The sequence below is a fragment of the Melanotaenia boesemani genome, chromosome 10 (assembly GCF_017639745.1).
Source record: "Melanotaenia boesemani isolate fMelBoe1 chromosome 10, fMelBoe1.pri, whole genome shotgun sequence".
Lineage (NCBI taxonomy): Eukaryota > Metazoa > Chordata > Actinopteri > Atheriniformes > Melanotaeniidae > Melanotaenia > Melanotaenia boesemani.
In genome coordinates, this window is record NC_055691.1 from 7,309,594 (window position 1) to 7,332,057 (window position 22,464).

The 22,464-nt window shown below is 41.8% G+C and overlaps 1 protein-coding gene across 3 annotated transcripts in view; it reads left to right on the plus strand.

The window, feature by feature from the left end:
- zcchc14 (zinc finger, CCHC domain containing 14) overlaps positions 1-18,600 on the plus strand; it is a 40,755-nt gene extending 22,155 nt beyond the window's left edge. For all 3 annotated transcript variants that reach the window (XM_041997130.1, XM_041997128.1, XM_041997129.1), the window contains 9 exons: positions 369-436; positions 2,485-2,663; positions 4,421-4,457; positions 7,712-8,213; positions 8,325-8,422; positions 12,298-12,395; positions 12,492-12,644; positions 12,732-13,940; positions 16,097-18,600. In XM_041997130.1, the coding sequence (XP_041853064.1) occupies positions 369-436; positions 2,485-2,663; positions 4,421-4,457; positions 7,712-8,213; positions 8,325-8,422; positions 12,298-12,395; positions 12,492-12,644; positions 12,732-13,940; positions 16,097-16,152 (2,400 nt within the window). In that variant the 3' untranslated portion in view covers positions 16,153-18,600. The remainder of the gene's footprint in view (positions 1-368; positions 437-2,484; positions 2,664-4,420; positions 4,458-7,711; positions 8,214-8,324; positions 8,423-12,297; positions 12,396-12,491; positions 12,645-12,731; positions 13,941-16,096) is intronic.
- Positions 18,601-22,464: the final 3,864 nt, after the last annotated feature.

Consider the following 22,464-nt stretch of genomic DNA (forward strand, 5'->3'; position numbering starts at 1 on the left):
AAGACATACTTCAGAATCAGCGGAGGCCTGTAAGCAGATCTGACCTCCCTTTTTAAGGAAGGTGTGGTCCATAAAGCAACGAAAGATCATTAATAAATTAGACCACCCTCTGTGTGAACACTTTGTTTTATTGCCACCTAGATGATATTATCTTGCCCCGGTTTCCAAGTGTAATGTATAAATGAATGCACCTTAAGTTACTTTCCCTCTGTTTTAATGATACTATAGATAGCACACTGTTTGTTAAGGCTGTTTGAACAGTCACACTGTATTTGTTTGCAAAGCTCAGTATCATCGGCATACAGTAGAAGTGTAATGGCAGTGTGCATAATTTTTTAGTCTAATATTGCTGAATGTTTTACTGTTAGCTGTCACAGGCATTTCCTGATGAAGCCCTGGAGAAGTTCATTCCACAGTCATTAGAGGTGGACCCCAGGTAAGGCCTATAAACCTGCTTGTCCGAGTATTGTTTTTGGTGTTATATGAAATTAGATTAGACTGCAGAAAGAACTAGATCAGATTCCAGTTAAAGACTACAAAGAGGCATTTTTTCATGTATTTAGACTCATTAGACATCTCTGAGAATGGTCAGGTACAAGCATAAACCACTGAGTTCAAAAGCTGGACAGTCAAAGTCCCAAGAAAAACTTTGAAAGGCCCCACAAGCCTGAAAAACTATTGCTGAAGACAATCTATCAATCTTCTGCTACTTATCTGGGGGGCAACTTATGAAGAGAAGCCCAGATTTGCCTTTCTTTCATTTGCCACTTCTTCCAGATCAACTGGGGGCATTCCCAGGCCAGCTGATGAACATATAACCTCCGGTGTGTCCTAGCTCTTTTCTGTTGCCTCATTCTGGGGGGATGTGCCTGGACCATCTCAAAAGGGAGGTGTCCAGGAGGCATCCTAACCAGATGCCCGAGCCACCTCATCTGTCTCCTCTCGCCTAAGAAGAGCAGCTATTCCGGACCCCTCTCTAATGACTTAGCTTCTCACCCTATCTCTAAGGAAGAGCTCAGACACCCTGTGGAGGAAACTCATTTTAGCCTCTTGTATCCACAGTCTCGTTTTTCTATCAGGAGGCCTGGTACAATTCAAAACAATACAATAAAATACAATACAATACATGTTTATTGTCAGACACATCTGAAATCTGTTTTGCATCGTGTCAGCAAGATGTGTGCACAGAACAATACTTAAAAAGTGCACACATGAAATTTGCTCACTCATACACAATATATCGTGGACTACACACACACACACACTGGATTCCTCAAAGTTCTAAGTTTACTTTTAAAATTGAATTATGTATAAAAGAGTTTTTCGGTCGTACTTTATTGAACTTTGGAACCTGGTATCTTTTTCTAGATCTTAGGAGATCATACATGATGTGGATCAGATTTTATATTCTTGGCTAGTCTCAACATATTTTTCTGATAAGATGTTTCAAAGAGTGAGTGTAAAGGTTGTCCTATGATCTTGGAGCTATTTTTATTTGTTGTTGTAGTTTTGATTTTTCTGCTAAAAGTAAACTTGCAGTTTTATTACAGCGCTGTTGTACATGACAGATGTATAAAAAACCAGAAGAACTGGCTTACTCACCCCAAAAGACCTAAGGCTCATGGAGTACCTAAGTACCCCATGCTCCTGAAGCACTCCCTACAGAACTCCCTGAGGGACACCTCTCCAAGTCCACAGAGCACATGTAGACTGGTTAGACTGGACTTCCATGCCCCTTCCAGGACCCTGCTGAGAGTGTAGAGCTGGTCCACAGTGCTGCTTAGAAGTAAAAAGTGAAGAAATAAAGGATGGCCCAAGATTTTTGCACTGCGGTGCTTTCCTCAGCTTTTAACTACAGCATGCAGTAGAATTGATTAGTACTTATATTTATTAATACTTTCTTTTTAATCAATAATAAACTGAGCACTCAAAGTAAGAGATTTATTTTTTTGTTATTTTCCCCCCTTTAAGCAAATGTGACCAGCACAAGGAGGAGGTCTCAAACTGTTGTAGCTGCGTATAGGTTTTCCACATGATACTGACAGTGTAAAATAAATAAACTATGAAAACTAACAATATGCGTCTTGGGGCGAGTGCAATCATTAAATCCACCAAGAAACTCAGAACAAGAGTAAATAACAACAGAGAAAATTGCAAGGGATTTAAGCATATTTTTGGGGGCACCATTTTTCTGTGTTGCTCAGTCCACCGAAGCACGATCCTTACAAGCTATACCTCGTTGTGAAGGTTACTAATTGGGCTTTCCAACGATGTATAATACAACACCAACTGGTGTTAGTAAAGGGGCGAGATATCGGACCAAACATAAATTCCCTTACTGTTTTTTGCTGAGTTTAGTTAATGTATCTTAATGTTCATGCATTATGTCATGTCAGACTCGAAAGTTAATGTTCAAGTTAATGTTTTATCCAGCTTCAGAACATTTTCCTCACTCTGCTGACCCATCTCTCTGCCCTCACCCAGGTGTCTGACAGCCCTACCCAGCCACATCCTGCAGCACCACAGCCTACAGCTGTTCTTCACCTCCACTAGGCCTCTGTCACCCAGCTGTCCCTCCTCTCCCCCCTCCTCCATACCACCACTACCATCCTCCCTTCCCGGCTCATCTGTAGTCTCGACCTGCCAGTTCACCTCCAGTTCCAGTAAGTTTTTTCTTCTTCTTCTTTCTTTTTTTTTTGTGTGTCAGAAATCCTCAGATGGGTTTAACAATGTGAAGCAGCAGAGTCTATAAAACTATTAAGTTTTTACTGAGGACAACAGGGATATAAAGAAGGAGATATCTATTCTTGGATGCAGAGAAAGAAGGTGCGAGGGAGGGGCATGCAAGGATTTCATGCTTGCATTGTGGTGTTTGGGATGAGAGAGGGAAGAGGTAATGGAAAGGCCAAGGCTGCGACTCTGGCTTCTGGTTGGTTGTAGAGAAGAGGTGAGACTGCAGGCCGGATTTTCAGTCAGTGATTTTGAGGTGTTGCAGGGAGCGGACAAGATCTATTTTAGTCCGGAGTGGGAATTCAGTGTGGCATGTTTGTGTTGGGAACCTAGAGTGTGGTGATCTCATGTTAGTGTGTGTGCGCGTGTATGTGTGACTTCATCTCTAAGAGTATTTATAGCCACCAGGGCAGTGTGTTTCTGTGTGCTCTTACTTTTTGTGTGTGTTTATGCCTCTATGAGAGTGTTGAAAACTCACGGGAACAGCAGTGTGAAAGTGTCTCCACAAACACACCCTTCACCACAATGTGGGCCAGTCCACCCAACACAACACTGAGCTGGAATATGAAGCAGTAACAGCATAGATTTCTGCGCTGGACACGTGTGTCACTGCATGCAAGCTTCTGGTTGAAGGGTTGATTTTACAAAGTGTGCACATTTCTGCATCTTTTATGACCATTTCAGCATTTCACATAAATTAGATTTTTTTAGAACTGTATGTACAGGATGCTATGGTGGAGAAATTCTGGCTTTGTTCGCTTCACGTTTGCACTCATTTAATAATACCTGGGGACAAATGTAGAATATTTTTAGCTCTAGAATGTGTTTTCTTTTTATGTAAGTAAGTAAAGTGAGTTAACTTTATTTGTAAGGCACTTTTCAAAAGCAGATGTCACAAAGTGCTTCACAATAATTAGAAATAAAAACACATGTTATGCCTGATGTCCACAGCTTTGTGTAGGATCAGATCTGTTTAACATTGGTTTAGTATTCCTGAGTTCATCTAAATATGTCACACAAACAGGTTCATTAACGTAGCCTATCTCAAATATTTCACATTTATCATACATATCAGTAACTGTTAATGTAAGTAAGAGCGTTTCTATTCTCCTCTCTGCCAAAATTAACTGGATTAACCCTTTTTTCCCTCAATATTTTTTGTTATTTTTCATTCATGACAACATTTATTCATACAATATCATCTGAGGGCATTTTTCTTGCCCCCCAAATTCCCCCATCCTTCTTATGTACAATCTTACTCTCTTTATAAATATAAATACCAAGTAATTATACGTACAATTCGATCTCTCTCTCTCTCTCTCTCTCTCTCTCTCTCTCTCTCTCTCTCTCCATATATATATATATATATATATATATGGGAGAAATAATGGTGTTATCATGAGTCACTCATTATGGAGTTACCAATTAGAGCAGTGGTCACCAACCCCAGTCCTTGAAGTCCTCCGTCCTGCAGGTTTAATTTTTGGTCCAGGTTTAAACATATTCAGATCAATGACAATCAAATCAAAGTATTCATATCATAAATGGATCAAATGGCATCAACATTTGACTCCCTGAAGACTTTTGGGTGTTGAATCTGACCGGTTAAATAGATAAATTAGTTTATTAATCCTTTGTAAGAAAAGAATTGGTGATGACAGTGTCGTTTCTGTTTGACTCTTTCACACAGATCTGGGCTGTATGGTGCACTACAGAGGAGCCAACAGGTATGTTTTTTTACATTTCTACATTAAATCCAGTGTGTGAATCCAGGTGTTGGTTAAGTTTACAACCAGGCAAAGTTTAAGTCTAGTTTCACATAGCTTTGCATTACAATAGCTTTTGACACACCATTGTTCAAGCTTCACTACATCCCAGATTGCATTTCTAATGATTCAGCTGCATTCTCTTGAGGTTTCTGGGGTTCCAAACTATGTGTTTGTGGCTTAGGCTCAGCTGTTTTGGACCAATCAGAGGCTGATACTGGCAGCCTTAGGGCAGGTTTTAGGTGCAGTCAACAGCAGCAACTCATGTGCCTGAGTATATGCCACAGTTTTATCAGAGCCAGATTATTTCTTAATAGAAAGAAGAGCACAGCAGAGAGAACAGTAAAAACATGGTTTTCTCTTGGAAAAGTTTTATCCACTCTTCTCCTGACTGGCTTTAGTGGAGTTTGATTTATCAGCTGATTTTGGTCTGCTGATATATTGGTCACAGCTAGCCTGAGGTAAATGGTAAATGGTGACAGACCTGTGTCTTTTCCTTTCCAAAACAAATAATTTCCCAAATGTAACAAACCATCTGGTTTGTCAGGTTAGATCATTATAACTCAACCTATTCTTGTTTTTAATCCATTAAAGTACATAGTGTCTATAAATTTCTTTAGCTGATTTAGTTCTTACGTTATCAAACACTTAGTTTTATCATAAGCCTACCTGACATATTTTGATGGTAGTCTTCCGTCTTCATAAGTTTCACTGGATTATGTGTGACGTGTACAAATCAGCTAATATTTATTGAAGCGGTGTCAACTTGTCAGTCAGAATGATAACATAAGAAGTAACTTTATTAGATTATCACGAGAAAGTTTCAGGCAACCTTGTGTCAAAATGCTTCGCCATTTGGAAGAAATAAGCTAAAACGGGCATGATACAGGAATCATCTATGTTTCAGTCTCTGCTGCCATGATGAGGTAATTTTACCAAACAGTCTCAATGTTAAGAACCCGATTCGAACCAACAACGCAGATGATTGGAAGAGTGTGGATGCTTTGGTCAAAGAACGCATCCGTTCCACAGCAAAAAAAATCCATAACCTGGAAGCACAACTACAACAAGAACTGGAGGTTTTCTAAAATGAGTTCCTCCTAATCAAAGAAATAGAGACATTGAAAGAACACTAACATCATCCATGACCGTGAGTGCATAAAAACTAAAAATAGACAGCTGAAAAAATGTAAATTATTTATTGTCAAAGAAGAAAACAAAACACACAGCAGCGCAATAAATGGCAAATGGATTTGAAATCTTTCCAAACATAGTTGAACTGAAGCCGAACATAACATTTTACTACGAAGCCTAAATTAGACCATAACACCAAACAAGATCAACCATGAGGAATTCATTTAGCCACGGAGTTAGAGTGAGAAAAAAGCAGGACCAAGGCGAAAAGGCAGAACTACGAAATAAAACAGCAGGCATCCTCAAAACTGCCAAATTGGCACCAAGAAACATGAAAAAAAAATAATCAGAAGCCATTAATGCATGAACAAATAACACCAACATTATAATCCTCCCAGCAGACAAGGGCTGAACTACAGTGATGCTAGACACAAAACAACATGAAAAGCAAATTTAAAGACATATTGCAAGACGAAAACACGTACGAAGTCCTGAAAAAAGATCCAACACAAACCAAAAAGGACAAACTCAAGATGGTATTGAAACCGCTATTAAATGACAATAAAGTAGACAAACAGACATACAACCACCTCATGCCAACCACCAGCATCTCCCCCCAGATCTACGGTATTCCAAAAATACACAAACCTGCTCTGTTTCGACCCATCGTGGACCGTGTTGGGGCAGTAACATACAACCTCTGCATAGCCTTAGCCAACATTTTGAAACCCCTCCTGGGCAAGACACATCAACATTGCAGTAATTCTAAACAATTACCAAAGGAACCCAAAACTACTAGATTTGCAGCTAATAAAATATTCATTTCACATGATGTAGCATCTTTATTCACCCGGACCCCAGTTCAACCCATATTACAAATAGTCTATGAACAGTTGTGAGCAGATAAACCTCTTAAAAATGCACATAATTCACTGCACATGACATTACTAACCTTCTTCATTTTGTCGCCTTTTTTCAACAATTTTTGTCACATCCTCTTATTTCCAATTCTGTAACACCATTTACCAACAAAAAGGAGGTTTCGCCATGGGAGACCCCTTGTCAGCCATTATGTGCAGCTAGAGAAAAAAGCCACGACATTTGTTACTGAGCACTGCCGACCAACGTTATGGAAACAATAAGTAGATGACATTCTGTAAAAGGAAAAAGTAGGACATAAACAACAGATCACAGTCCAACTCAATGTCATGGACAACACGGGAAAAAATCAGCAGCTTGCTTAAACAGTGGAGCTCCAGGTGGACATAAGACGATTGGGCCAATCACAGGCAGGTGATGACACAGCCAGCCAATCATGGACAGGTGATGGGACAGCCAAGTACATGCTTAAGATAAGCAGACAGCCGGCCAATCACGTTATTGCAACCAAACACCGTAAATTACATACATTCACAAGGGCCACAGCCTGGGGCCGTAACACTATCCTTGATTTAACAGAGAGCCAATGAAAACAGGCTAAAACAGGAGAAATTTGATTCATCCTGCTAGTTCTCACCAGCATTGACACCTTATTTGTGTGGTTTGCTTGAGGTGGAGAAATTAGCAGAAGCTCTAAAGTGGACAGTGCTGTTCTCATGTTGTTGTTAAATTCCCATATAGTTGCTTGGGGTTTAGCTTGTGTTTTGTTTGGATGCTAGTGCTTGGTAGAGTCTTTTAGTTGAGTTTCTACCCATCATTTTTGTATGCCACATGTTAGAATTGCTGCTAAATATTCTGTTCTGTTCTCATGCTGCCCTCTGTACATGTGTCTCTCCTCAAGAAGAGGTTAATTGAGTAAATGTAGGCTGTTCAGACCTCAGTTAGAATGTTAAATGTTAAAGTTTATGACAGTACAATAAGAAAAAGACTGAACAAATACAACTTATTTGTAAGGGTTGCAGGAGAAAGTCTATTCTGTCTAAAAAGAATAGACTAAAGTAGAGATGTTTGGTCAGAATGTACAGCAGCATGTTTGGAGAAAACACCTCATGCCAACTATTAGTCGAGGGTTGATGATCTGGAAGAATTACAGTAATGATGAAGATCTCCCCCTCTCCCTCTCTGACTGTCTCTCCTCTCAGGGCGGTGTACAGAGTGGCCAGCGTACAGCCTGTTGTTAGCACCCACAGCTCTGTTATCACTCGCTCCACTCCTCACCTGACCTCCCAGCCTCCTCTGCCTCCCTCCATTCATCCTCCACAACACTCCCCTCAGCTGTCCTCCCTCCCCCCTAACATGCAAGCCTTGCCCACAAGGAGCTCCGCAGGTAGCGGCAGCGACACCTCCTCCCAGCTGTATCCCCATCCCTCTCAGCATCACTCGTACACTCAGGCCCTGCAGCACTCCCAGCACCACCTTCATCCCCAAACCAGCAGCCAGCCCAGCCTGCAGCCTCAGTCGCTGCACCTGTCCCATTCACAGCAGATGTCCCACCCACATTCCCAGCCCCGTTCCCAGTCTCATCCACAGTCACCACCGCAGTCTCAGCCCAATGCTCCAGAGCAGAACGGCATCCTGGACTGGCTCCGCAAGCTTCGGCTCCATAAGTACTACCCTGTCTTCAAACAGCTCACCATGGAGGAGGTGTGTGCAGCTTTACTTTCTGTTCTTATAAAACACGCCACCAGCCAGCTGTATTCATACATAAAGCAGCCAGTATATTTCCCATAATCTGTTTCTCTTGATAACTTCCAGTTTTTAGCTCTAACAGAGGACGATCTCAACAAGTACGACCTGACACAAGGAGCAAAGAAGAAACTCAAGACCCAACTGGAGCTACAGAAATCAGCAGAGTAAGCTGCAGATAACACTAACTGAATTTGTCTGTATGTTTGGCCTTTTTGTGATCCTCAAACCTGCTGAAAAGCAGCATTTTGCAGCAGCCAGAACATCTGGAGGAAATCATGAGAGCAGGTTTTTAACAGACGGCGCCACTCAAACAATTCCGTCCTCTTTTAACATCTTAACACATGTTTATCATCAGTAAAAAACTTTGGTTTTTGTGATGCAGTTCAGTGAGAATCCAGGGCTGCCTTTTTTTTCTGTCCCAGGAAATAATTTAATTCATCTGTAAAAATATCAAGCGATTGACTTTCAAATGAGGTGCATTTGGCTTAACTTCATTAACAAGTAACAGGAAGACTGATGAGCTCCTGATTTGTCACAGTATGTAACTGCACCAACAGTCCATAAATGGTCAATGGTTAACCAGCTGATGGTGGGTCACAGAGATAAGATGTGCTTATCAAACAGAAACTCGTACAAAAAACAAAAAAGTAGCGTGCAGTAAAATGCATCCACATGCAGCCTTTCTAAACATACAGACACACACCAGTTAACGTGCTACTATGAGCTCTTGGGTGTGTTTCTGCTGCCAGTATCAACAGTTTTCCATCAGGCAGGTGAGAACATGTGCGTGTGTTTAAAGAGGACACAGAAAACGGAAAGTTCTTGCAGCAGTTTTTCTAAGTGACGTGTGGTTGTGTTGAGTGGACAACGTCTCCCTCAGGTGGACAAAAGGAGCGTTTTTTTTGTTTTTTTTTTAAACATCAACCATCTGCTCCTTGTTCATTTACACCTCTGAACAAAATGTTATGATTTGGGGGAAGCAAAAGTATTCCCATTTTGTGCTGGTGGATTGTAGCTAAGTCAAACAGGCTGCTCATCAACCAATCAAAAGTTTGAAAATAAAGCCTTAAAAGTCCAAATCTGCACAAAAATCTGGCTTTCGTGACATTTTCTTTCATGACCTCCTTGTGGCAAAAAGGCTCTCTGTCATCGAACATGGAAGAATTGGTGAGATGCATAAACAAGGCAAGGCAGTTTATTTGTACAGCACATTTTATGTACAGGACAATTCAAAATGCTTTACATAAAACAAAAGCATTACAGATATTAAGAAATAGTAAAAGGCAGAAACACATAGCAAGAATCACCATAAAATAATAAATTACATTAAAATGACTAAAAACAAGATGAGTTAAAAAATTACTGTGCAAATTCATGCATATTCGTGGCGTGTTGCAAGGGCCTCTTGCAAAAAACCCAGGTTGCACAGCAGGGCCGGTTCTAGGAATGCATACATGAGGGGGCAGGCATAAATTTGAAGGGGGCATTATGAGTACATACTTCAGCATTTTCTTGTTGTTGCTTTTTAAGTGTTTCTTTAACGGAACTGTGCTGTTAGTGGAGTCCAACTTCAAAGAAATGGATTGCACTTTGTCAGGCCTCTACTCTAAGACCTGTCCAGCTTGGGTGTCCCACCTGAAACCAAAGCTCCTGCTGGTATAGCTCTTAGAGTCACTGAGGCACGCAAACCCCCTGACCACAATAAGGTGGCAATCCCTCAGGGGGGGAACAGAAAATATCAATAACAAAATGAAGTAAGAAAAAAGAAAAGAATGATCCATTATCAAAGCTTTAACAACCAACAAAATAACAATTGCCCTATTGGACAGCCATTAGATGTCTAAGCATTTTGAATAAATTTGAAACTAATAACAATAAACTCAACTATCTGTGTGTTTGTTTCTGTCTGTATATAGACCATAATGATTAAAGAATCATAACTATCAAGCACAACAATAACAGAGCAAAAAATTAAACCCCCTACCAAAATAAGGCAGTGAACCTTCAGGGGGAAATAATGATAATAATAAATGAAAATGAGTAAAAACTAAATGATCCATCATCAAAATTTTAAGAACCAACAAGGCATACATGAAGCTCTGAGCTGAACTGCTGAAAGCAACGGGAATGTAGAGTGAAACTTTCTGTTATTTTTTTCTTCAAACTAGCATGCTGAACTAAAGGCTGGGCGGAGCTTGAGGGGTCTCATATGCGCAGCTCGTTTTCCCTCAGTCTAGTACCGAGGAGGCAGTCACATCTATGGCCCGTGCGTGATTGATCACTGCTCCTACTAACAGGCGTAGACACGTTTAAATAGAACAGAAACAAACCCCAGTTGACAGAATAGATGCAATAAATACGTCTGTTATTATAAGTATTTATTCAGTATCGCTACAACACATTTAACAGAGCTTTACTCTATAAGTTTTACCGCTGGAGCTCAGCAGCCGCTCTCTCTACGAGGGGGAGAAATATGACACCGCAAGATCAGGCTGTATGTCAACTCATTTGCATACTAAACACTGATTGGTTGTTTTCTGTGGTGGTGGGAAGGACTTGTTGAAGACAGTACAATGGATCCTGTGAAGCTCCGACACACAGAGTTCAGTACAGAGGGGAGAGAGCGTTTGGAGAGATTTGCCCATTTCGGCGCATTTGATTGAGGGGGCAGAATGTTTGTTTGAGGGGGCACTGCCCCCTCTTGCCCCTGCGTAAAGCCGGCCTTGTTGCACAGTCATTTTACATTTTTTAAAAAAATCCTGAGGGTTATGGGACAATAAGATAAACTAGCAGACCCAAAAAAAATTACACCTGTGCTGAGCAGAGGGATTCAGCTGAGACTGTCCATGAATGCACAGGCCGGCCATCCAATCCAGTTTAAAGTCCTTACTGATGCAGACTGCAGTCCAATCACAATAAGATGGCATGTGGGAAAAAAGCGCTACGTCACTTCCCACGCCACGAATTTGCCTGGTTTCTTGGCAGGCTGCTCACTACTAAGTACATTTTTTTACACTTTTAGTTCTGTTTTGGGGTCTTAAACGTTTAATCAACTGATGAGCAGCCAATTTGAGTTTAAATAAAATTTTCAATAAATTGTTTTGCTCTTCTTTCTTCTTTCTCCAGCACAAAATATGAATACTTATATTTTTTCCCCTGGTCTTAACATTTTTCTTTTGTACTGTGCAGAACCATCTGCAGCTTTTTTATAAATCACTAAGAAAGAAATGCAGTGATTTGTTAAAACATGCAAATATGAATGTAAATATATCTTATAAGGAACAAAGCAGAGTTTGTATCATTTTAATGAGCTCAAAAGATAATTTTGGTCTGATAAACTTTATTCTTTAACATCCTAAACCCCTTTAACACAAGCTTTATAGTAGTTACCCAGACTTCTCAAAGCTCTTTCCAAAGCTTTTTTCGACTATTTCTGGCCAACAGTATATGGATCAGCTGAAGGTCCAGATGCACCTCTCAGCTCCTGGTTTACTGTACTTGTTCCTGTTTCTTTAGGACATCATTTTCAGATGCTTTTAATTTTCTTTTGTCCTCCACTTGTCCAGTTTCCTCAAATATTTAAGACACGCTTCACACCATGCTGAGATATACCAAGTTTCCAGCTCTTTGGAAATCACCTTGTTACTGTAAAAATACTATTTTCCAATACTTTTCATAGATGGAACTAAACACGGGGAACAAATGATGTATTCGTGACAGGTTAGTGATAAGGAGGATAAAGATTAAATTTAAAACACATTCTTTTCAAAGCTTGAAAAGAACAGTGAACACTGGTTCATCCTTTGAGTATTTGAATGATTCATTTACCATTAGCCCCAAAGTATAATTGTCTAAGTCATATTAAATTTGTAAAGTTTCAAAGTAAGTTAATCTGGCTGCTTAGAAGGAAATATAAAGAATTGAAAGATGGATCAAGACTGAAAAAAAAGTGTCACATCATCAAGTAAAAGATGGGACAATTAAACAGTGAAGGTCCATAAATATTGTATTTCTTGGTTGTGTACTGCTGTGCCTCTAGCAGGGAGATGAAGATGGAGAAGCGTCCCTGCAGCGGCATCGCCAGAGTGACACCTTCCAGTCACATAGGACCCTCGGCTCACTCCACCTCTGCTGCAGGTAACAAAGCTGACTGCTGCTTAGATGCGAGAAACATCATGGTAAAATGTGACCCAATGTTTACAAATGGTCCTGCGGTACTCGAACGTTTTGCAGGAGACCTGCGAGTGGAGATAGACGGCGTGCCGCATCATCACCCCGTGTGCACAGACAGCAGCTCGTCCTCCGGCTACTCCAGCTCTTCCTGCTCCCCTCGGATACATCACTGCTGTGACTCCACCTTCGACAGGACCAGAGACCTCCACCGGCGTACGTTTTTTTACACAAACATCAAATGAATTGCACAAACACACATTGGATTCAGCGTCCCACCCCCTCTCTCTGAATGTGTTTCAGGTGTGTCGGGTCCAGATGCAGCAGGTGTTTCAGAGAATGAGCGGTCCTGCGTCTTCATCCTGAACTCCAGCTGCCCTGCAGGTTCCAGTCGCCCCACAGCTCAGGTTCTCCCCGTCCAGACCGATCCAGCTCCTCCTCTCCCACCTTCCTGCTCCTCCCACCTCTTTGGCCTCCCACAGACTCCCTACTATCCCCAGGCCAGTTACCCTCAGTCTGTTCTCTCTCCGCTCTCAAATCCAGTACGTATCCTCACCACCCCACGCAAACCCAGACCCCCACCGCTGTGCACAGAGGACAGGACTAAGCCACAGGGTGCAGGGTTTCCTGTAGGGGGAGCAGGCTTCAGTTCAGGGGTCGGGATGGGGGTGAGGATGGAGAACCTGTTCTCCGGGCTCAACATGGATAGCACCTCTGGGCTTCAGGACTCAGTGGTTTGTCGCGGCCGGGCTGGAGGTGCATTGGGTCTGATGGTGGAGACCAGTTCTGCCCTGACCTCGACCTCCAACAGCCTCCACCACGTCTCCCAACCCCCTCTTCTCTTCCACCTCTCGTCTTCATCTCCCTCCCCATCTGGATACTACTCCTACGCTCCCACCTCCTCATCCTTGTCCACTTTCTCCTCCTCTTGCACCTCTTCAAAGTCCGCCTCTTTGTCAGGCAGCTCCAGTGGTCCGAGTGGTTATGTTTCTATGGCAACGGCAAGCTCAGTTCCAATGACCGCGATTCCTGGCAACTCTTACTACCCAGTCCAGCCTTCCTCTAGCCCCTCCCCATCCCCCTCCTCTGCTTCCCCATTGGATCAAAGTTCGGGTCACAGCTCTTCCGTTTGTGTTTGCAGCTCTTGTGGTTGCCGGGGCAACTGCAGCACCTATGCGGCATTGCCTGGATACCCAACCGGCTACCTGCAGCCATTCTCAGCTGGGCCTTCCCTCTTCACCCTGGGTCCTCTGCTCCATCTCAGCCCCCTCATAGCCTCTTCCAGCACTGCGGAGGCCGGAGGTGCACCCTTCTCCTACCCGATGATGGTCCCACCGCCTCTCTACCGGACTCATGACCAGCAGCAGGGCTTTGGTTTTTACCAGCCTCACAGCATCATGGGAAATGTAGGTCAGAAACAGGCAGCGGGAAACCTGTCCTGTTATAACTGTGGCGCCAGCGGACACAGAGCAGAGGACTGCAAACAACCACCGATGGACTCAGGGCAGCAGGGTGAGTGTGGCGACTTTTAAAATCAGTTACACATCAGTTACTAACATTTCCATGTAAGAGATGCTCACACACACAAACACAAGCTCAAGGTTTTTTTCTATAAATGATTAATTACAAATTTTTAAGTAAAATTAAAAAAAAAAATTTGCTTTGCAAAATATCCCCCAAAATATACTTTTTTTCAAAGTATATTTAAAAATATATATAAAACAAAGTTTTGTGTGGAAAAAAGCAAGGAATTAAAAACCTAAAAATATTTTTATTAAGAAATTATTTGGAATATTTTTTAGAAAAGAATTGCATTTTTAAATATATTTAAAAAGTCTTCTTAATACTTTTGAAAATTTTTAAACAAATAAATAAATGTTACATATATATATTTTTAAATACTTAAAATAGTTCTAAAGAAATTTAAAAAATGTTTTCAATTTTTAAAAGAAAAATGTTTAAAATATTCCTCAAAAAGTTGTCTTTTCTTTATGTTTTTTCCATTGCAACTTTCAATAACTTACAAGTGGGTGCCCAGATATTTATAAGTGTTAACCAGCTCTACTGCCTGGTTCTCAATCCTGACAGGAGAGATGTTCGGAGGATTCTTCTTAAAGTCGATGCACATTTCTTTTGTTTTGCTGATGCTGATATTTAAGAAGCATGACCTACACCAGTCGGTGAATTCCTTCACTACAGGTCTGTGATCACGGTCATCACTGCTCAGCAAGGACACGATAACTGAGTCATCCGAGTATTTAATAATGTTACGACCTACGTATTGGCTGCGACACTGATTTGTGTATAAAACAAATAATAAAGGTGAGAGGAAGCAGCCCTGTGGGGATCCAGTGGAAGAGGTGAGGGTGTCTGACAAAACACCTTTAACTCTCATCCGTTGTGGTCGCTCTGTTAAAAAGTCGGACAGCCAGGCTACAAGACCAGAATCAATGTTGTGGGAGTCTGTTAATCTTTCTGCTAAAACGTGCGGCTGAATGCAGTTAAAAGCAGATGTAAAAGTCAACAAATAAAAGACAAGCAAAGGACCTGGCTCCCTCAAGATGGGTTAAAACTAAATTCAGCAGGGTGCCTACAGCAACATCTCTGCCTGACCTATAAGCAAACTGCAGTAGGTCCAGATTATTCTGGTCAGAAATGATTCCTTAACAATTTTTTTAAAAGACTTCATGACCCAGGAAGTTAGTGCAACAGGTCTGAAGTCGTTAGGAGTTTGGGGAGATGCAGATTTGGGAACTTGAACAATGATGGAATCTTTCCAGAGTAAAGGGACCTTATGCAGTTGGAGGGATGTTTAAAAATAAAACTAAATATATCTGCCAGCTGAACAGCACAGTTTTTGAGGACCCGACCTCCTTGCTATCAGGACCAGGACTTTTCCTCTCCTTAACTCCACGGAAGAGTTTAACAATGTTGCTCCTTTTGACAACAACACTGCTCTGCGAAGAGACAGTATTTCTAAAAACGGACAATTCTTCACTAAAAACACTGACATTAAAACGGTTAAAAGAAAAAAAACTATTCAGTTCATTGGGAAGCACCAGGTCAGACCTTCCATTTAGGGAGACATGACATTTCTTTGGTGGCATCTCCATCATGGATTTCATCCCCTCCCATGCATGGCGAGAGCTGCCTGCACTTATCATACTCTTCACTTTGTCCTTGTACCTGTACTTGGCGAGTTTGAGCTCCTTTTTTAACTGTTTATGAAGCACTCTCTGTTGTACAATATAACCCTGTTTCTGTGTTTAATAATATTTTTTACTTTTCTCAGTAACTGGAAATTATACAGGACAAAACCTAAATTACATTTTAAACTTAACTTAAAATTGAGTCTAATGAACAGCAGCATCAGCTGTTTTCTATTTCACACAAATATTCACATTCTTGTGTAGAGAAATGTCTTTGAAGCTCATTTAGTTTAAACTGGAAGTAAAACCAGAAACTGTTTTCCAGTTTGTGGTTTTGTTTGACTTATTTTTCAGTAAAAAGTCACACAAAGTTCCAGGCTGTTTCTCTGATTTGAATATTATATATTATATTATATTTATTTACGCAATCGTATTTATAGTTCATTTCATAAATTTAATGTTAAATACTTCAGAGCTTCATACTTTTACTAATGTTTAGTTTCTCTGCTGCCTTTTCAGGGACGTTTCGACTGAAATACACTCCTCACTCTGACAGCAAGGACTCAGGGGATTGACCAGCAGCAGCGTTTTCCTCCTGACACATCTGTACCTCGTCTTCCTGCAGAAGCCAGCAGTATTTGAAAGCTCAGACGCCTTGTATCGTCTCGAATTGTTTCAACACAGAGAGGACGACACAAGAGGAATTCTCCTCAGATACTAAAACCAGGCCTCGCTGGCAGCTGAGATCAGTCTGACATGTTAACCAGAGAGCCTCGAAAGCCGCTTCCAAACCAAATAAAAGGAGTATTTAAAGCCTCCTGGATGTTTCATAAAACCAAAAATTCACCTTTCTGAACTCTGAATCTGGTGAATTTTCACTTGTCTGAATTAAATCATGCATTTCATTCAGCTGTTCTGCTATGTGAAACTGCAAGTTCTGAATCATGTCTCCTTTTCTGCAAACGTGGCACAATCAGGTTCTGGCTCACTACTTTCCATAGTCAGTTTTTCCAGCCCCCTTTAAAAAAACTGCTAACTGTTATTGTGCTTTTTTATTCTTTTTTTTTTTTTTTAAGTCAGATGACCTCTAAGCTGCAATAAAACTCCTCAGTGATGCGAAGTGGTCATTTAAACCCATAAACTTCACCTTCTCTGATCAGTGCTTTTTCCCTCCACACAGTGCCAGCGTTGTCATTGAACTCATCAAGCATCTCCTTTACAGCCAGAGTCTTTCACATGCAGGCCTGTCAGTCCAGATTAAAGTTTGATAAACAAGGTTGCCATGCCTCCAGAATTTAGCTGGTTGGGACAGACTGGATAAACTAGAAACCCTCCTCAGTGACTGAGAGTGATATAGGAAAGAAGCACCAGCCATCTTCTAGTCTATGGAGCTTAAACCAGAGGTGGTACATGTCCAAATAAGCACTGCCATGTTGCTTTTGGGACATAATATGCAATATATGAGCAGGATGTGCCCATATTTAAATACATTTTACTTCATTTTTGTAAAGTGGGAGGTGTTTTTTTAAGACAGTGTGGCTGTCACACCTCCACCTTTTCTACCTCTGAGCTAACATGAGAGCAAAATGTTTTTTGTTTTTTATTTTTTTCTATCAAATAGCATTCATCAGTACCACAAGAGTGAAGCATCTGTGACTAAAGTTTACATCGGGTTTGCTGAACATTACAGAGCCGATGTTCTCCGAGTTCATTTTTATGTTTGGTGTAAAGCTGTTTGTTCTCCAGCAGACGCGGAGCTGCCTTGTTTTTTGTTTTTATGGCCACAGGTTTTATGCAGAGCTTTTATGAGCATTGTTGAGGTCTTTTTGAGACTGTGGGTGGGTTTTCTGGGCAGGACCCAGATCAGCACAGACACGAGGACCACCGGTCCTTCAGATAAAACTCGATCTGCACCCCTGGAGGGCGCAGCACTAGGATGAGAGATGTTTTATTTAAAACAATGAACATTAAGTTTAAGAACTTGTGCTTGTTTGCTTTTTGTAAGAAGGTTGTTTTTGTTTTTTGTTTGTTTTGTTTTTGTTTTCTTTTTTTCAGCTGAATGTTAATTTAACTGTCCAACATGGTTGTGGTTGGGGAAAGAAAAAATGTCAAAAGCTGCATAGAAGAAAAACATTGACTTTAATCTTTTTGTAGATTTCACTATAAACTGCTTCTTTGGAAATTATTTTAGTTTGGCTTTTTGAAGTTTTGCTTGTATTTTGGGGGGGGGGGGGGGGGGGGGGGGGGGCTCTTGCTCCAGCATGCGCACTGCATTTATGGTTAAGCATGCTTTTTAATTCAATTCAGCTTGTAGCGCCATTTCACAGCATTGTCAGCTCAGGGCACTTTACAGACAAATTAATTCGAGCCAATTCATAATAACTAATAGCCTAGTTAAGGCTATAATTTGATTACTATGACTAGTAGGAAAACCAATAGATTGCATTGAATCTTGACTTTGATCCAATCCCCCATCCTAAGCATGAGAGGCAACAGTGGAGAGGAAAAACTCCCTTTTAACAGGAAGGAAAAACCTTTGGCAGAACCCGGCTCAGGGAGAGCGGCCATCTGCCTCGGCCGGTTGGGGTGGAGAGGACTGCAAAGAGAGACCAACAGACACTGCAACGTTTAGCCTGCTGAGAGATGAGAAATATGTAAATGATGCCAATACTGTCTTATGTTTATACATGGAAGATAAGCAGCAGAGAGAGGAAAAGGAAGTGCTCAGTGCATCATGGGATGTCCTTCAGCAGTCTAACCTATAGCAGCATAACTAAGGGATGGCTAGACAACCCCTAACTATAAGATTTATCAAAAGGAAGGTTTAAATCCAGATCTTAAAGGTAGAGAAGGGTGTCTGCCTCCCTCACCCAAACTGGGAGCTAGTTCCATAAAAGAGGGGCTTGATTTTCTTTTGTTTCTAAGTATTTGCAGAACTTAAAACTTAGTTTATAATTATCCAGTTTGTATGTCACATTTTATATCTGCTTATTGTGTTTTAAAACTTACTTCAAGTAAAGTTTGAGGAAAAAAAGTTTGCATTAAAAACATTGTTTTGGTTCTTCCTTTCATTACAGTGTCTGTTCATTTGTATGTTCACAGAGGACTATCAGTCATTTTAAACTGACCTAATCTACAAAAAGAAAGTCCTTTTTTAATGCAAAGTCCAGCTTAAATGCATTATTACTACATTTACAGGCATTAAGGGGTAACTAACTGGTGCTGCCAATCAAAAGAACTTGTTTAGCTGATCATCAGCAGCGTGAGCACTGTTTTAAAAACAAAACATTTAGCATTTTGGCAGCCTTCTTGATTGAAGTAGTCTTTCCGCAGTGGACATCCCAGCAAGTTCAGCCCAAGATCAGACCGTACAGTGCTCAGAGAAATTGTAAAACACCCAAAAGCTACACCAGGCCTCAGTTAGCATGCTAAATGTTAAAGTTCATCCTCAGTGCTTTCATAGGGATAAATAGGGTCAGCAGCCACTTTATCAGCTTGCTGCTCTGCATCATGCTGTGTGAATTAAAACAATGCCAAGGAGGAAAGACATCTGCAATGATCCTAAAGAAGCAACAGTTGCTGCCCACCCATCCTCTGGGAAGGGTTAGAAGGCCCAATTATTTGGAGTCCATCATTCTACATGAGAAGAAGTTTATTTACAAAATTATTCACAGTCCAAATTCAGGACCATGCCATGCTCAGAGAACCTGCAACATAACTAAGAGCTACGTGTCTCTAAAAGTCTCTTCTCTCGAAAAGATAACACCAGAAAACTTCTAGAACAATGTCCTATGGACAGATTATAGCAAACTAGAAATTTTTGGTCAAATTGTACAGCAGCTCAAACGCCTCTTATCAACTGTCAATCACATTTGTGGAGGGATAATAAAGATTAAAATACTTATTATCATGCAACAGGATTCAAGATCTTGTCATCATGCATATATCATAATGAAAATTTGAGGAGTCTCTTGGCTGTGTGTGTGTCTGAGAAGGTGTGAATCTTCAGTGTGTGTGGCTGTGCAGGTTTGGGTGCATGTGTGTGGGGGGCTGAACTGCTGGGGAGCTTTCACAGCTCTGGGGAAGGGGGCCGTCACCACGACGCCAGATTGCAGTAAAACTGCTAAAGTATTTCAGCAAACCACCCTTTCATCCCCACGACGCCAGGGATTAGCCTCCATGAAACCAACGATGTCTGAAGCCAGGTACCAAAGTGGATAGGTTTGAGTCCTCTACCATCTGCGGTACTGTGCGTACAGCGAAGCCGCACTGTCCTGTCAGTTTAGCATACATTGTCAGATCAGCATACGCATAGTGCAAACTGACGACTGCACCTAACCCTAACCTGCATGGTAAGCTTACAGAACAATAATTACAATAATTAACAACTCGAGGATATGACGTCAATGTGACGAACATGTGCCGATTCAGTAAACTTTATCTGCGCATGCGTTGTTTTGCTCTAGCTTTGGAGTGTTACTCTTTAGCACCCCCCACAGCCTTGTAGTATGTACTACAGTGGTGTCATGGGGATGTCAAAGCCTTTCTCTCTTTTGTTTTCTGCCACCGTTTCACACCGTTTTCACTCCTGAACCGGCTTCGTTGGTTTTAATGTTCCTGTACTGCTTTCCCGATGGTAGCGGTACAAACAATGCATTGCCCAGGTGGGTGGGGTTGGTTGCAATGTGTCTGGCTTTCTTTTGGACTTGGGTGGTGTAGATGGAGTTCAGATCTGGTAGATGTCGGCCCACAATCACCCAAGCTGTCCTCACCACCCTGGCTAACTTGTCCTGTGCAGTGCAGCTGCCATACCACAGTTTATACACAGGATGTTCTCAATGATGGTTCACGAGCAGTTGAGAAGAGAGTCCCGTCCTGAGAAAGAAGAGCTGTTGTTGGGCCACTAGGTGTAAACTGTTCACAGTTTAGGAGAGGTCAGAGGAAATGTGGATGCTGACAGACTCAGGTTGTGGAGGTTAATGGCCAGAACGTCCGGGTGAACGGTTTTAAACGCTGAGCTGAAGTCTAAAAACAGCATCCTAAGATAGTTGTTGGGATGCTGCAGGTGTCAGGGTCGTCTAAAGTGCTAACAAGAAGCCATCCCCCGTAGAACGGTTCTCCCTGCAGACGAACTGCAGGCTGTCCAGTATGGCAGAGACGGTGTCCTTGATGTGCTTTAGGAGGATGCACTTGAAACACTTCATGATCACTGGGGTGAGCGCGACAGGGCAGTAATCCTTGAGGCTGATGATGATCGTTTTTTTTGGGCACAGGAACAGTGATGGATTACTTCAGGCAGACACGAATCATAAAAAGCTGCAGGGACAGGTTAAATATGTCTAGAAAAACTTCTACAAGTTGGTTTTAGTGTCCGACCTGACACCTTATCTGGACCCGGAGCCTTGTTAATGCTGATCCTCCTCAGGGTGGAGGTCACTTGGTGCAGCTGCAGGGTAAGAGGCTGATGCTGCACCCTTGGCTACGGAGGGTGAACAGTACTTCTGCTGCTTGGAGTGTCAAAACCTTCAAAGAAGCTGTTCAAGGTGTCAGACAGAGTGGGGTCGTGGCTGACCTGCTGGTCTCTGCTCTTTCCACGTGTTAAATGTGTTGTTGTCACTGAAGTGCTCCTTAATGTGGTGCTTGTACCTGAGTTTTGCCAGCTGGGTGCCCTTTTTAGTTTTTTCCAGGCCCTGCTGTTAGCCAGTTTGTCTCCTGCTCTGTAGGCTACATCCCGGGCTTTTAGCAGGGACCGAACTGTGCTGTCCACCCACTGCTTCTGATCGGGGAAAACCGTGGTTGTCTTTGTCAGTAGGACAGCATCAGTGCATAAGTGAACATAGGACAGCACAGACGTGTATTCCTCCAGATCAGTGTCCTCTTTGAACACTCCCCAATTTGTGTGCTCAAAGCAGTCCTGTAAGACTGAAGACGCCTCCTCAGTCCAAACCTGAATGGTTCTGGTGGTGGGTTTGGTCCTGCAGATCAGAGGTCTCCAGGCAGGGATCAACTCCACAGAAATATGATCTGACATCCTGTGATGAGGAGCTTTTGCAGCCTTGTCTGCTCCTGGAATGTTACAGTACACCTGGTCCAATATATTAAACTCTCTTGTCGGAAAGTTTATGAATTTGTGGTTTATGATTTTGATTTCACGTGGTTAAAGTCTCTAGCCACGATCACAGCTGCCTCTGGATTAGCGTTCATCTGCCCAGTGATCAGGCAGTACATCTCCTCCACTAATCCCAAACACAGCAGCCGATCTACAACTGGAATGAAAGAGGACTCAATGGCCCTCATTTATCAAACGAAGGTGGAAATGCGCACACATCTGATTGCAGGAATGATCTTACGATGGATCCACATGTGATTCATGAAACCTTCGTATCTGACCAATCCCAGCGTAGTACTGATCGGGCCTTGATAAATGCAGTGGCTGTAATTCGTCATTTTTGATGTTATGCCCTTAATTATTCGCGGTAGAGGCCTAAGGTCATACCATGGAGATGAGACTTTCTGCCTAAAAAAGAGAGAAACATTTGCAAGGTGGAAAAGAACAAAGAGGTGCTGTTTGGTGGCCTAAAAACTGGAGTCAAATGCGTGCACAAAAACGGTACATGGAAGATCAAAGAGGCCTAGCCATTGGTGATCTGACTCTGGCTGAGGTATAAAATTCTCAATAAGTCGGATATATATGCTAATAATTAATGTTTTTTGGTTTTTGTAATTTTTAATTTAGATAAATTGTTGTTTGGGTTGGAAACGATTATACTATTATTAGATGACCTTTTCTCGGTATGATGCAGTGTGTATGTGTATATATGCATATGTGTGTGTATGTGTGTCGGCATGTGTGTGCATGCATGTGTGTGCATATATATATGTGTGTG